The sequence below is a fragment of the Lepidochelys kempii genome, chromosome 5, assembly GCF_965140285.1.
Source record: "Lepidochelys kempii isolate rLepKem1 chromosome 5, rLepKem1.hap1, whole genome shotgun sequence".
In the NCBI taxonomy this organism is placed as follows: Eukaryota; Metazoa; Chordata; order Testudines; family Cheloniidae; genus Lepidochelys; species Lepidochelys kempii.
Genome location: NC_136384.1, coordinates 30,350,344 through 30,367,527, shown reverse-complemented (window position 1 = coordinate 30,367,527; position 17,184 = coordinate 30,350,344). Strand labels below are relative to the sequence as shown.

Here is a 17,184-nt window from a genome sequence, read left to right as displayed (position 1 = left end):
CTAACGTTGCCAAAGCCCGCAACTTTGCCAAAGCACCAGACTAATTAGTCTAAGAACCTTTTCTCACACTCTTATTTTCTTTTGCATCACATGGAAACAAAGTGCTTAATTTTCAATTTTCATCACATAAATTGAGCCACTTTACTTGAAGTTTTTTGTCCTGGCCTTCCAGGTGCTGCATAACTCTGCTCCATCCTATTGATCAGACCGTATTTGTTGTGTTGCCTGCCACCCCCTTTTCTCCACTAGCATTATGAACAGAACACTCTTCCAGAGCTTATACACCAGGCCATTCCTCATTCCATCCTTGAATAAGCACTTAAGTATATGCTTACTTTTATGCATGTGAGTAGTCCCATTGAAGTAAACTGTTCACAAATTTAAAGTTAAGCATTTGCTTATGTGCTGTGCTGTATCAGGATATCAGATTGTTTTTCAACATCCACTTCTGCCATGACATCTATAAGAAATGAGCCAGACATTCATTTATGAAAAATCTAATAACTGAACAAAACAAACAACAGGCAACCGTGGTAGTAAGAAGACATAAACCAGTCATCATTTATCTCACCATGTTGCTAGTAGATTGTATCCATATTCCCATCCCTGGACTCCTTGGGGGTGGGAAGAATATATATATGTACAATACCTAGCACATTTTGGTTACTGCTTTAATTAATAATAATAATAATAATTTGGATCAACAAATTAATTCAATGTGTAAATACTTTCCTGGATCATATAATTTATTTATCTGTATAGGTTTTGGGTTTTTTTTTAAGAAAAAGAATAAAAGGCATTTAACCCCCCTGTTATTTAGTGGCTTGATATTGATGAGCTAATCTTGAAACTAGATTAACCTGCATGGATTAACATGCTGCTTTACAGCTGCATGGAGTCATGGTTGTCAAGACAACCAATAGAAAATGTATCCTGCTAATCCTCTCTCAACAGATCTGTCTCCATGTAGCATTAACAGGATTTATCACCAGCACTGACATATTTAGGATGATTTTATTTCAGATACCTCGATAGGTATAATCTGTAGTTCCCTTTACATCTTAATAAATAGCAAAGTACTTGCAAATGCACTGCAATTAACAATCAGTGAGAAGATCAAAACTGGAAGGAAAGAGAGATCTTTGGTTATTATTTGAAATGTATATTTATAATTCACTTCCATGAGATTATTCGTATTTTGAAATAGAGCATTCAGACAGGCTCTTATCATTTTATAAGTCTAATCAAATAACTAGTAATAACAAATTATTGGGCCACAAAACAAATTAAAAATAATTGCAATTAATCACAAGATTAAAAAATAATTGTGATTAATTGACAGCCCTAGAAATAATACAGTACTCCTGACATAAATGATGAGGAAAGAGGTGCACCTTGCTTATTCAAACAAGGGGACAAGGGTATCTATTTTCCACTCAGAGAACTAGAGAGTGGAGTTCTAATTCTTCCAATAACCTGGCTTCCTTGAAGGTAAGGATGGTTTTGTTCATAGGCCATAGGAAGGGAGTCAGGATGCCAGGTTCTATTCCCAGTTCCACCACTGACTCCCTGGAGAGCTTTAATTTAATCTTTATAATTTAATATGTCTGTGCCTCAGTTATCACATTGGTACAGGATAATAAATATTTACCTACTTCACACGGGTGTCGAGAAACTGAATTCATTAATAACTGTACAGTGCTTTGAAATAATAAAGCACTATATAAGCACTAAGGAATATTCTGGTCCTACACACTGAAAACCCACGTAGGGAATGAGAAATTGTAGGTTTCTCCCCATAGAATTTCTACAAGATCATGCCATTGTTGGAGGCAAGTACCAGGGGTATGGTTTAGGTCCCCTCTAAAAATGCAAAAGGGGGGGGCAATTCCCCAAATTTTTGAATCTTAGTAATCTTCCAGAGGCCAAGACTGTCCATGCAGATGCTGTTTGTGCTGTTCCCAGCTGTATGGGACTCTCCCCTATTAGTATGGCCACAATTTATAAGCTCCTGTTCATATTTGCTCCAATGAAAACAAGCATTTTTAAAATACAGCTCAGAATAATCCACTGTTTTGTTTTTATTTCCTGCCGGCTCAGCACTTCACTCGGGATGACATGTCACATCTGGTTATGCCTATGCCTTGCATCACGTTGTGTAGTGGGAAATGCTGACATACTTGTTCAAGAGGACATGTTATTTTAGAGTCCAGAAAACTCTACAATAGTGTGGATAGGGCCCACAGAAAAACCTGACCTTGGAAGCAAAAGGCTATTCAATCAGTTTCTTGTGATGCTATCACATTAAGTGAGGTGAATTCATGCCTGGTGTAAATTAATTGCCTTCAACATAGTTTATCATAATTATTCATTTGCACTGCAGTAGCACGCTGAGGTCCAAATCATGGATCATGGCACCGTTGTTCTAGGTGCTGTACAAACACATAACAAAAAGATAGTCCCTGCCCCAAAGATATTATTTAAAGAAAACTTTAAACAAACCTAGCAGCAGATTACTTCTGCAGTTTTTAAATACGATACAACAAGATTCCAAAGTCACAATACCTAAACTAGTACATAAAAATCTAGAAATAGCAGCTTTCATGAGACCTTTTTTTATATAAACCCATTTTCTGATACCCTTACAATGAGTAGTACCTTCTTCCCCAAATAGTCTCACTGACTGGCATCATCATTTGTGTTGCTTGAAGTCAGTGGGACTATTTTTAAATAAAGTAGTCCTTACTGAAGAACTCTCAATGGGAGAAAAGCTACCAGAGTTTGGACCATAATATTTACAAATGTCAGGGTAAATGAATAGTGGAAACTTACTCTCTCCCAACTTCAGCAGCTGGACTGATCAGTCTCTGAAAATGTTCTGAATCTCAGAAAATGTTAGACGATAAATTATTTAAGAATAAAAAAATCATTTAAGAAAAGTGAAAAAATATTAAAAAAAAAAAATCAAGAAACTAGGTCTTGCTTTTTGGAGGTGTGCCATTGAATCGGTACTGATAGGAAGTGTGAGAGGATGTCTGTATGTATGACTAAAAGTAAATTTTATTTGATTGAATAATGTTTGTTGTTACAAAATTATATTCTTTGTATGTATCTAATGTATAGTATTAATATAATATTGTACCCTCTTGTATCTTCCCTCTTACTTACCCTGGGGAAAATTAAATTATTAAACACACACACACACACACAGATGCAAGCAACTTCAATGAGTCTACTCATAGTATGTAAAGTTAAATTTATGTGTATGTCTTTGCAGGATTAGAGCCTTAGATTTTAAAATTCTTGGGGCAGGGATTTGTTATTTTCTTGTAAATAACTGCACTTATCAGATGCTGCCATATACACCAATTAAACTATATAAAATATTAATAATGCCCCAATCCAGCATAGCATTTAACCATGTGCTTAACTTTAAGCATGTTGTTAGTTCCATTAACATATATGGAACTACTCACATCATTAAAGCTGAGCATGTGCATAGGTACTTTGATGGCTTGGGGCCTAAATGCATAAACTGGGGGCCCTATTCTGCCTCATTTACATCATTTTTATGCCAATATAACTTGATTAACTTCAATGCAGTTACTTCTGATTTACAATCAGCATAAGTGAGGGGAGAATCATTTCAATTTAAAAAAATATTTCAGTTTTTAATAATATGCAGTGGTTTAAGAAATATTTTTAATATACACCATCTTGACATTGTCCCTTTATCTTCATTTTTAATAGCAGGGTTTTTTTTCCAAACATCAGAACACTGTACTTGCATGACAAATCCTGAATTTCTGTCAACTCTCTGGAATATTACATCAAAGGTAGCTTGAAGAGATCGGGGTGCACTTCCTTTTTCTCCATATGAACAGCAGTAAAAGCAAGGTAATCAATCAAAGAAAGCTGCGTAGATGTCTCTTCAGAATGACAATTGCAAATGAAGCGATGCTCTGAATGCAACTGGCCAGTCTCGTAAATTGTTCTGTAACTCAGAAAGTGTCAAGGGCAAGAAAGCAGGAAGGGAATTGAAGTGCTGGATAAAGACTCAAGCAGAGACAGTATAACCATCATAAATGGATAAATGTGGATATAAATGGATAATGTAGAAATATTTCATTATGATATGTACTGTAATACAAAGGAAATGTATATACCAGTCACCTTGTAGAAACAGAAGAGGCAAATCTTGTCAGCGGAACAATCATTTTATCTGGTTTACAGGGGCCAAAGATCAGTAATTCTATAAGAGATAAAGGAATGCTACCCCAAAATACTTAGATTGTAGATGAAAACTGAGCAAACTAGAAATGTGTTTATTATAGATTATAGTACTGGATTCTAGAGTTAAGCACAGCATGTGGGAATATATTGTACAGATTTTTTTAAGTCCTCATAGCCAGATTCTTTGCAGCAGGTTTTTTAAAACTCAGGTTGGCATAGGGCAAAGGGAAATATATTTTTGTCAGTTTGTTTTAGACAATATTTACTTTTAATCCTGCTCTGCCTAATAAGGAGGATTCATGACACAACCTCAGAGTTGTGAAAGAAAAAATCTGGGAACTAGACTGCCACCTTATTGCATAAAGTAGCTCCATTTAATCAGCAGGACTACTTCTGGAGTAAGGTAGTCTTATGTGAGTCATTAGAAATTTGACATAAAATTGTTAGGTACCCTTTAGAAAAAAGGTTTTACTACAGATCTTTCTTTTTTTTATGACAGCACCAAAAAAACTACAAAAAACAACAAAGCATTTCCATTGTCAAGAATCTCCAGATGTACAGACAAAAGGAATTTGATCTAATGCCTATTTAAGTGAATGGGAATCTTTCCAATCATTTCAAGGAGCTTTGGTTCACCCCCTAAGTTATTTTACACGACTAAGAAAATTAAAAGAGAAACGTAGGGGGAAGGATTGCTATTACATACAAAAAAAATACTATGTTAGACCATTCAAGACGCACAATTAAGCACTCTAAAGTCACTGCCCCCTTGTATGCATTACAGTATAACCTTTGATTAAATCACACACTGCATCACATACCATACATAGTGCCACTTTCCCTCCAATGGTAGATTCTCACAAATACTATCTTGCAATTGTTTTTCATTCTTCTTTCATTAGCTTCATTCTCATAATCCTGCTCTATGTCATTATTGACTTAAACTTTGTGTAAGATACTTTCTCTTGTTTCTATGGTATTTACATTAATATTTTCATAAGCACTCATGTATTGTGGCCAGGATTTTCAAAACTGACTAGCTCTATTGGGTCAGTGAAAACTGACAATAGTGTGGGTAAAATCCACAATCTGAAACAAGTTAGCAGCAGCCTGCTGGAACAGTCTGTCCCATACAGCCTGGGAGAGCCCCTCCCTTGTATATTCAAGGAGCCTTATGCCTTTGTCAGATGGAGAAACCTTAAGGTATGGCAGAGCAAGGATTCATCCAGTGCCCCTTATAAGGTGCCCAAAGCCTTCCCTCAATCAATTCTCACCTTGCCAATGCCAGAGGAACTCTCCCTATGGTGAGATATAATGAGGAGACAGTGGGAATGGGGTGGCTCTTGCAAGAAAGTGCCTGTCCAGCGGAGTTCCAAGTCCTGTTGACAGGATCCTACTCCAGGGGGAAAGCTGCGAGGGACCACAGCAGCTCATTCCCTTATGGTGCACTTTAGCAAGGCATTGCACAAGGAGCTGGAGAAAGGGATAACGTGGAGCTCCTTGCTTAGTTTATGTATAAATTTAATATTCTTTTCAATAGGCAGCTAAATTAGCCATGCAGAACACACAGCCTGCTTCCTCAAATGTTTATTTTACAAGATTAGCAAAGGAAAAGCCAACAAACAAGAAACAGCCAACATGTTCTTGAGCAGGATGTGATCTTAAAAGGGTTTTAACTCAGTCACATGAAAAAACAATTTTTGATCAAAACCAAATTTCACAGGAGCACTCAAAGGCATTTCTGCTCAAGCCGGTCTATTTGCATGTCACATTTCAGGTTCAGGTTCCAAATGTAGTACTGTTCCATTTTAATAGTGAGGAAAGTAGTATTTTCATTCTCATTTTCAGATGCAGCTGATCTGTTTTTGCTCAAATAGTTTGCACAGAAAATCAATGGGGGACAGAGGTGATGCCCTGATATTTCAGCCCCAAATGTTCAATTTACAGAGACGGGTAAGGTGAAGACAGAGATTTAGAATGAAAACTATTAAATAACTCTAACTACAATGATTGCAGACACCCCTGCTGCAACATAAACACATCTTTCTTCTTTGATACATTTTTAGGCTCAGATCCTCAACTATGTCTGAGGGACACACAGCTCAGCTCAGGAGGAGGGCATGCAAAAGGCTGCCTTTGCGCTCCTCCAATACTAGGCTGGCTGCGTGCTGGTTCAAAATCTTTGTCATCATTTGGGAGAGTCCATAACTACTCTATGGATCCCATACTGCAGCAGGGAGTTGGTGGGAAGTAAGAAAACCTTGATCATGCCCTTGATGTCAGCATCAGGGAAGGAGGACAGGACAGCAGCAACTATGCCAGCTCGATGCCATCAGAGAATTCCCCCTATGCTGGGGAGACATTCCACCCTCCCGCCTGGGTTGGCTTTGCCAGCTTTAGGCTGCTTTGTACTGGGGGGACAGTGCAAAGCAGCTGCCATACTCCACCAGAGCAAGTGGGCTCTAGACTGCAGATGAATAAACGTCTCAAAAAATGCTTTGTAGAACTAAAGCAATATCAGGCCAACAGTCTCCTTTAAGTTTTCCGTTGGCAAAACATGACTTCACAAATGACCTGAAGAAGAGCTCTGTGTATGCTTGAAAGCTTCTCTCTCTCACCAACAGACACTGGTCCAATGTAAAGATGTTACCTTGTCTCCCTCTGACCCCACAAACACTGGGAATGCTTGGCTTGGTATACAGGCTGTGGAACAAGCTGCAGCCAGGGATGCTAGAGGCAACGATCTCAGCAAGCACCGTAAGGGCAGCTAGGGTGACCAGACAGCGAGTGTGAAAAACCGGGACACTTTGTTTTTCTGCGGTATAGCTGCCTATTATAAGACAAAGCCCCTAATATTGGGATGTCTGGGCATCCTAAGGGCAGCAAACTTTTTTTTTTTTTTTTAAATTACATCCCAATATGCTAGCACATAACAACGGACTGTTTAAAATACGTCTGAAAGTTTGGCAGGATGCACCATAAACTCTCCCTTCAGTGCCCCAACCCCCATCCCAATCTTCTACACCTCCTATATCCCAGCATCTCCCCAGGCATCCCCTTAGCTTCCCCACAGCCTCTGCTGCCCTTACGCCAAACGTATCCAGCCCCTCCATTTACACAAACACCCCACAGCACCGTCCCCCTCACCCCCAGCCCCGCTCCTACACCCCCAGCCCCCTCCAGCCTCCCTCCCTTCTCATCTCAGGTTAACAGAGCGCGGCGGCTGCCCCGTTCCCGGCCGCCTTTACCTGCTGAGAGCGGGTGCCCGGCTGCAGGGCGGCCCCAGGCGGGGCTCTGCGCGGGGCACTCATGGCAGCCCCCTGCAGCCCCGGGCAGCCGGCTGGCTCGCAGGGAGCGAGGGGACCTGCGCTGCCAAGGGGCTCCGGGGGGCGGGGCCCTGGGGAGGGCGGGCCGCCGGGGCCGCGGAAGGCCGGGCTAGCGAGAGCAGCAGCCCCCGGCGGAGGCTGAGGGCCGCGCGCGGGGCACGGCGAAGCGGAGCCCGGCGAGGCACCGCGCAGCAGCCCCGCTGCCCAGGAAGCGGGGAGCCAGCCGCCTCTGCGCCCGCTCGGCGGTGGGAAGGGCCCTTCGGCGTTGATTGGCGGCAGCGGGAGGCGGCCCCCGGGCTGGGCGCGGCGAGATGGGGCTAGGAGCCGACCACACACACAGCCCGCCTGGGCACTGCAGGGCTGCGGGCCGCTCGCCGCGCGGGGAGCCCGCTAGCTACAGGCGGGCAGCTGGCGAAACGCGTGGGACTCAAGGACCAAGATTAGGGGCATCTTTTTTTAGGGCAGAGTTACTGGGGGGGGGGGGGCAGGTGCTTTAAAAACGACAATGCAATTAGCCAACGAGCCGCTGTTTTCCTCTACAACCTTGGACAGCTCCGCTAGCTCTCTCGACATGACACAGGCAAGGTTTTCCCGGCAAGGGGGAACACGGCAGCCATGGGAATGCGATCACTGAACTCGGTAGGCTTGATCAAGCGTTTCAGAGACTAGGACTGAAGATCAGCATTGATTGGGGGAACCCAAAACATCCCAACAGTCTAAGAATAAATTTTCATAGAAAAATATTAATTCATCCTGGCAACAATCCCATAACATGGATAATAAATAGGCATTTGCCCGACTTTATAGATAAGGAAACTCAGGCCAAGGGAATTTTCTTCCAAATTGTGGCCCGCTTGTGGTTACAAAATTGGCACTCACACTTGATTATATTGTATTCAAAATCAGGATTCTTGCAGGATTGACTAACGCTACAAATTACATCCTTACAGGTGCATATACTTCACTTTGTGTTTGCAATACAATAGAAGGTGTAGACTGCACCCACAAAAGAGTGACTGTTTTATGTTGCAGAAGTCTTGTAACTCCATCATTCTTCTCTGATTCCTACCCCAAAGCCATATGCCCTAGCATAGCTTTAGGGGTTCTGGTAACAGGCATCGGCTGCAGTTTTAAGCCCAAATTGCTCAGAGGCTCTATAAATGGTGGGAGTGTATATATTATAGGTGAAGCAGGGAGTGATGCTTCCAGTTAAAGTTGTCCAACACCTCAGACCTTGTTTTCAGTTGCTGGTAAATTTGTTAAGCTTTGAGGTTAAAAGAAAAGAACAATACACCAGTCTCCTGTCTGTTTAGAATTTCATGCTCAGTGTCTGCATGACATTGAAATTTTTGGAAAATTTCAGCAAAAACAGGCCAGCTGTTTCTCAGAACAATGTTGGGGGAAAATTAGTTTTGCCATATTAGAAAAATTCTTACAGTTTAGTGAGAAGCCCTGCTGCCTCCATCCTTTGGAGCAGGGACTTGACATGTGATTGTGATGTGGAAGAGCAGGGGTATGTGTGCCCTGGTGTCAGGGATGGCTCTTTTGCCGTGCCCAGGAAAATCCTCCCAGATTTGTGACCCTGTGAAAATTTCAGTTCACACATGCTCAGACTTAAGAGTTTGGCAGCTAAATACGCAGAGGATTCCATCGGAGCTCAGTTTACTCCATGCTATGGTTGCAGAGGCCAAGCAGGAGTTATCCTGGACTTCCTCCTAACAGCCAAGCACTGCTATAGCACTGGGCACAAGAATTGAAAGCAGGGTAATTTTTTGTCCTGTGTTCCCAATGCTAATCTGCTTAGCCCGAGCAGCAAGGAAACAACGTGACCAGAATTCAGAGCTGTGAGAAGCCTTTTCTGGGAGTAGGGTTGTGGGGAAGGCTGGGCCAAAAAGCTAGAGAGGGTGTGGGCAGGGCCATCCCTAGGGGCCCAGGGTGGAAGCGATGGATTAGTCTCTTCCAGGACCCACCGCACTGGCTAATCACACTAGCCCCTAGGGCCCCCCAAAGCATGGGGCCCAGAACAGTTGCCCCAATTTGCCCTACCCAAGGGACAGCTCTGGGTGTGAAAAGAACAGGCTGGAGGGATGGGGCAGAAGAGTCTGTAACCCCTAGAACACACTGCCTTCAGAACTGGACTGAAACCCAGCTTTTCTGAGTCTCAACATTCCTCTGCTGTCAACAAACAATTATGAAACTCAATGGAAAAATGTTGCTCTCCTCGCCCTCAAGTGACTGGCCCACACAGAGGATAATAGCCTACTGCTGCTAGCAGTACTCTTATTTCACCAGGCAATGGTCTGTGCTGTGGAACTCAAGGTTCCAACCTTGCTGTAGAACCATGTTGGTATTACTATGATGGAATTTCTATTTGCTTTGTTAAAAACCTAGGAAGTTACATAAAACAAACCAACCCAACCCACCAACCTGAAAACCCTACATTAAAAGAACATCAAGGATGCAAAGTCAAGCCCCCAAAAGTTAAAAAATACCAGAATTAAGGTTGTCTGTGCAATCTTAATTCAAACTCCTTGTGCTTCTGCGCTACAATGATCTTTAATTACATGATCACCTGCTATTTTTTCCATACATACATTCTCCACCCCTTCCTCCTGTTGTATCTATGTTAAGTTTGATTGAGGGAAGTGGGAGGAAATCACTTGTGTTTTAAACTGAGGTAGGAACCTCTGAAGATTTTTTTCTCCCAGCTTCCCTTGTCCCTACGTAGTAACACAAATTGCCATACTGGGTCGCACTATAGTCCATCTAGTTGAGTACCCTATTTCTGATAGTGGTCAGTATAGATATTTTGTAACTTTGCAGGAAGATACAAGAAACCTGACAGAGGGATGTGATGGATTAACCTTCCCTCAAGTGAACCTTCTCCTACTCCCCTCAATTAGCAGCTTTCGATCTACAGGATGAGATTTTATATCCTTAATTTTAGTTTTAGCCAAATATGACTGTGGTCTGTTATTTTCAAATTAACCTTGAATGAATTCTACTAGGTTCTTTAATGCAACTCTAGTGACAATGCGTTCCCCATACTAGTTATGCATTACATAAGTGTGTTTCCTTTTCTTAATTTGAATATTAGCTGCATTTATTTAATGCATCTTCCTTATATTATGAAAAAATGTAAGTAGGAGTACCCTTTGTTCTGTACATTTATACACTCAAATTTTCCCCATCCAAACCAGTCCCTTTCTTCTTCCCCCTCTGATTCTTGCTTCTAGTGCTAGAGAACTGCTTCACCACCACTGAATCAGGTATTTCAGGGTGTCCCACTGGAGGTCTGCTCCCTACCCTGTGGGGGAGCATGTTGATTAGCAAAGAACATATGCTGGGGGATAAACAGGAATGAGAGCAATGTGTGTCTAGAGAGCAGGAGTGAGTGAAGGGCATATAGTAACTCACTTAATGTTGTAGTTATGTTCCTAAAAAATGAGACTTTAAGTGAAACAATGTTAAGTGACTCCAATTTCCCCATAAAAATGAATGTAAATGGGGGGGTTAGGTTCCAGGGAAATTTTTTTTTGCCATACAGTACAGTACTACAGTTGGGAGGTGCCCCCCCCCCCCCCTTACCCCACACAGGCACAGCCCACTGACACTGGAGATGAGGCAGGCAAGGAGGCTGAAGGTGCTGTAAGCTAGGAGAAGCACGTTGCACAGCTTCCCCTACTCTGCAAGCACCAGGGTGGGGGGCTCAACCCTTGGCCTGCCCACTCCATCCCTTTCCCCCAAACCCCCACCCTTAACCCACCTCTTCTCCCCCCCCCCTTTACTCATCAGCTGGCTTGCAGCATTCAGGGGGCAGGAGGGAGGAGTGAGTACTCGGACTGCAGTCTCCCCCCTCCCTCTCCTGCCCACAGCAATCAGCTGGTTTGTGGCATTCAAGAGGCAGGGCAGGGAGGGAGAGCATGTGCACCAAGTCCTCGCTCCTCCCCCCTCCCTCCTGAACACCGCTTGCCGCGGGCAGGAGGAGGTGATAGGGGGGCTGCCAGCTGTGGACAAAGCAGGCAGCCAAATGACGTTACAGCGAAGCATTGCACAACTTTAAATGGAGCATGTTCTGTAATTGAGCAGGGATGTAAGATCGAAACAACATTAAGCGAGAGGATGTTAAGTGGGGAGTTACTGCAGGTAGGTGGCATCATATGATCTGGGGAAGAGATAGCAGCCCTGGTCATTTTTACACATCTGACAAAATAATGCAAGACCAGCCTTTGGTTTCTGTAAATTAGTAAACTATCTGCTGCTGGTGGGTGTCCATAAGATGCCTGCTACAGGTAGATACACACTACTCTCTCTCATGCAGAATTTACCTCTGGACTTCGTGTTACTTTCTGTGTATGACAAACCCCTCCCCACAACTCTTACCTCTGTAGGCTCTTTCCCCAAAATTCACTGCTGGATACTGTACACCTTTTGAATCTACACTGGATCAACAATTGACCTGAATTCATTTTAGTTTCATTTCACACTTCTCTACTGTAGTCATTAATTAAAAACAAACAATTCTTGTTTGCAGTAGTAGGAGACTCCTTAGATTGCACATGCTGATCATGTAGAACATTTGCCATTTTTACATGATCATGGGCGCTAGCACATAAATATCTACAAAACAAATCAACATTTAGGCCGTCATTATAAATATTCATTTGTGTCTCTTTACTGTGGTTCTTTTTTCTTCAGGTGGTTACTAGAAAACAATTTTAAAAGCTCCTGCACCTGTGTGTTTTAACAAATCCTGACAAGAAGATAACTTCTGAAGATTGTTTTAACTGCTTACCTATTTAATGTTTCTAAGATTTAATATTCCTAATATTTACATTAGAAAATCAATGACATACTTTCAGTTAAAAATTAATAGAAGCTGGTTGCAGTGATTTGACAGAAACCCTAAATTGGAGATTAACACTTGTTTGACTCCTGTTTCTACTCTTTTGTGAAGCGCAATAAGCCAAGTTCTGCCCTCAGTTAAATCTACACAACCTCACTGATTATTTTGTTTTTAAAAAAAGAGAGACAATTAAAATGTTATGGGTGTAAAGCAGCATACATAGAAAGAGCATACCCACTATATGTTGTCTCAAGTTATGTTTCAGAACCTTACATCTATCCATGTTTACTGTGGAATAGTTGCTCAAGGGAAATGGTGGCAGATAGCAAGCATTTAGACTGAGACTAGATAAAGCACTTGAGAGCCATACTACAGGGAATAATTCTGCACTTTCAGGAAAATGAACAAGATAGGTCTGGGGTCTGCAGGACTGCTAGAATTCTGTGAGAAATCATCTGTATAAGTTTTCATTTTCAGTTATGAGAAAAAGTGGTCTGATTTTCAGAAGTGCCAAATCTCACTAAAGGCATTGGTAACTGAAAGTATCCATCACCTTTGAAAAGTCAGGCCAACATTATGGGTTACTCTGTCAAAGTGGATCTGCAGTAACTCCATTGTCATTACCAAGATCACAGTCTAGCCAACAGTTATTGCAAAGAGAGGGAATGTTTTACATTAGAGCTAAACTGAATTGCACTGTTACCTGCTGTGTACATTGTACGGTACAAGTACTCAAACTAAAACACTTGTTTCCTAATATAGTGACTGAAGCAAGTAATGTCACATTTTGCTCGTGGTTGGTATTGTTTTATTGTTCAATAATACTGATTAAAATATTTACACTCCTACTTTTAAATCCACAGTTTAGCACTCATACCTATGGCTTTAAATCTTTTTAGCACAAAGATCTTTATGTCAAGTCTCAGAGAAAATTTCATTTCAAAACAGGAACCTGATATATCATACACACATTTCCTCTGTTTTTGAATGCATTCATTTTTAATACAAAGTGGTAAGATGGTACAATCTTTCAGCCGCTTCATTTACCGTGGATTCAGTTAATTTTTTCCTATTGTAAGTGGCCCTTTCAACAATTGTCACAATGTGTAATTTGCTCCATTCTACCCTGCATCTAAATTTTAAAGCAAGAGTTGGTAGCTGACAGTTACAAGCAAAAATATAAAGCACTATAGCATTATCTACATTGCCTTTTACTGCACTAGCTTCTTAAATTTTCTAGGAGCTTTGTGGAAATTTAGTCAATTCTGAAAAGGCACAAGACTTTTTGCACTCCAAGAACTTTAGTGACAGCACTTGTCGCCATCGGTCTGACATTTTCAAACTAGGCTGAAAGAAGGCTGTTCAGATTAGGAAAAAGTATATTGAGAATTGCTGCTATTTTAAGGAACTGCTGCTGGATGACAAACATCTGTGTCTTTTCTAAGTGGGTCAATCAACCGTCCTCAAATATCCATGCGTACATTAGAATCCCCATATTCTAGCATTTTACCATCTCGCTCTCTCTCTCTCTCACACACACAAACACACCCATCCCTCTTCCTCTGCCAGCATATATCAAGGGCTTGTAAAAAGGGGGGGGGTGAGGAGTCTCTCAGCGACAACTGCACACATAGGGGCATGGTTTAATAATGACGCAGTCTATTCAACCAACTATTACACTTCTCATAAAGCTGCTGACCTCTGGGATAGTTTTTGCTCCAAGGCATTACACGAACGGGGAAAAGTTCTTTTTAAAGTACAATAGGATGATTTTAATTGTATATGAAATATCCTAAATTTGGTCCACCTGTCTGGTTTCCTAAGGACAGCGATGCTGGAGAGCAGACCACTGTTGGTATAAAAATCAATGTAGAAATTAACAAAAATAATTTGGTATTTCATCCCTAAACCTGCTCAGTACAGTCAATTGTCCTAATCATCCACTTGCTCATCTTGTGTGTCCACCATTTGTTGAGTTTTTAAATCTTCAGCTTGTTCATGATCTTCTTTAACTGTCTCCACATCACCTATTTCACCAGTTTCACTCTCTTCTAGCTCTCCCTGATTAATGTTTTCAGACTCCACTTGTTCTAGATCTGTTTCATCTAGAAGTCCCGCCCGTACCTCTTCCATTTGTATCTGATTTACATGTTCAACACGTAGCTCCTCCATATGTACATCAGCACCCTGTTCAGTCTGAATGTGTTCCACTTCTACATAACTAATCTGTACCTGCTCTTGTAGATCGTCCATCTGTGCACCTTTCACTTGATTATCTTGAATCAGATCCGGATGCACCTGTTCCATAGTTACTTGTGCTGGATCCACTTGTACCTGAATTACTGGTAGAACATGGACTTGCTCCACTTGTTCTATAATAGTCATTGATGTCACTGGTTCAGTTTCCACAGCTTCCACTGGAAGAACCTCCTCTGTCACTATTCGTTCTGAAATGTTATGAATGTCTTTGAGATGCCTTCTCAGTTCACTGCCTTGCATAAACCACAAATCACATAAGGTGCAATGGTTGGGTTTGTCGCCTGTGTGTATTACTAAGTGATCTTTAAATTGATCCCAGCTGTTAAACACACTATTACATACCTGAAACAACAAGATGTAATATGTTAAATAATGTCAATAAAAATCTGATAAAGCAAAGTACATTGTATATTCTGGATCAAGCTTACAAACGCTTACCATGTAGTTTCTTGCTATTATGACTGAACAAGTTACATGGACATCAGCCAAAAAAATCCAGTTTGTTAAATAACAAAAAAAAATTGGCAGAACTCAGAGTTAGGTCTAGTACCTGAATTTTTTTTAAGTGATTATATTTCAAGTTGACAGTGCCTCTCTAATTCTGGCCTTGTGCATATACATAAAGATGCAGACAACCTTGGCATTTATGGATTGGTACTGTGTTTTTAATGTTCCTCAGTTTAACAAAAATGTACAATTCTTATATTGAATTGCACCTCCCCCTTCAAAGATCTTATGTTAGAGCTCTGGCTATCTGTTTTATAATACTGCATGAAGAAATGATACGTACACATGTTATGTGTGAAAGTTACCACACAGAGTGAACATGTTGCACTTTTTCTAAAACGATATTACAGGCAGGGCTGGCAGCATTATTAAGGTTGCCCAAGACTTTGCATCATAAGATCCTGTTTTCAGTTGCTCATAACTTTGCCAAACTTTAACCATTTGGGCTAAAATTTTCCATGCCGGGTAGCCGTTGCTGGTTGACTTTTTTGGAAAATTTCAGCCAAATTGGTTCAGCTGTTTCCAAGAATGCAGCAACGGAAAAGTATGTTGTTTTGCCCAGGTTTAAAAATTCTAATGACCTTTCCTTTGAGAAGTTCTATCACCCCCACGCTTTGTAGCAGGGACTTGAAATTTGGCAGGGGGTGGCCTGTGTGTCAAGGATGTGGCTTTTGTCATCCTCATGTAAATCTGCACAAATTTGACCAAGTTGTAAGACTGTGAAAAAAAGTCACCATTCACCAATGGTCAGCAGAGGCTTCATTTTAACAGCTAAAAATCAAAGAAGATTCTATCCTCACTGAGCACACTAAAGCCTCTCACAGCTGCTAAAACTGACCAGACTGCACATGCACCATCACCAGGGCATCTGAGCACGCTCTACCCTCTCAACTGGGACTGGCTCGGCAAGTAAACCAGGAGCAGAAACCCGAGAGGTAGAGACTGTGACTAGATAGGCAGAGAATGGGACAGGAGATTCTTGAGTCTCACCATTCCTCTGCTATCAGCAAATATCTGTGAAACACACTGGCAAAGCGTCCCATCCCTATCTCGTGCTGGTCTATAGAAGAGGATGATAACCTATTACTGGTATCAGTTATTCCATTTGTTCAAGAGGCAGAGGTCTGTGCAGTAGATCTAAAGGTTTCAACTCTGCTGATGAATCATTGGAGTGTCAACTGATGTTATAGTGGATTTTTTGTTTTTTTTTTCAGTTAGTTTACAAGACAGGAAAATATACACAAAAACTACACTAAAAGAACATTGTAAAGTGTTGACCAATAATATATGCTGGTTAGCATACATCTATATATCGTATTATGAATGTGTATGATATCTGCACTAATATATATAAAATTAACATTCATTAAGCACAAATAACATTAAGCACAGATTTTATAACAATTATATACCCTAAATTATCCCATAACACCTTGCATTAGCTGAAGTAAGCTTTGGCTTAAGTAGATAGGCAAGTTGTCAGGAGGAGGACATATGATTATTTTACCAGAGTAACAAGCAGGCAGTTATTCTCACAGGCCACTACTGGAATGCCCCAATGGAAGAGACAAGACATGCGATTGTTCTACCCTAGTACAAACCTAGGAGGTGCCATCATGCCCCTTGGTACTGGGAATGCCTATGTTCAGAACAAAGAGGTAGACCACAGTATCAGAAAAATCATGGTTGAAAGTTGATAGGTTAAAGCTCATTTCCGATGTTGCACACCAGTGGCGGGCAACCTGCGGCCCATCAGGTTAAGATGATTGCGAGCCACGAGACATTTTGCTGACATTTGACCATCTGCAGGCACGGTCCCCTGCAGCTCCCAGTGGCCGCAGTTTGCCATTCCCAGCCAATGGGAGCTGCAGGAAGTGGCAGCCAGCACGTCCCTGCAGCTGGCCGCTTCCCACAGCTCCCAATGGCTGGGAACAGCGAACCGTGGCCACTGGAAGCTGCAGGGGGCCGTGCCTGCAGATGGTCAACGTCAGCAAAATGTCTCGCGGCCTGCAA

The 17,184-nt window shown here is 41.6% G+C and overlaps 1 protein-coding gene across 4 annotated transcripts in view; it reads right to left on the bottom strand.

The window, feature by feature from the left end:
- Nucleotides 1-13,165: 13,165 nt before the first annotated feature.
- ZNF131 (zinc finger protein 131) overlaps nucleotides 13,166-17,184 on the bottom strand; it is a 40,786-nt gene continuing 36,767 nt past the window's right edge. For 3 of the 4 annotated variants that reach the window (XM_073343866.2, XM_073343864.2, XM_073343867.2), the window contains one exon: nucleotides 13,166-15,006. In XM_073343866.2, the coding sequence (XP_073199967.1) occupies nucleotides 14,338-15,006 (669 nt within the window). In that variant the 3' untranslated portion in view covers nucleotides 13,166-14,337. The remainder of the gene's footprint in view (nucleotides 15,007-17,184) is intronic. The other variant, XM_073343868.2, reaches the window with a different exon arrangement.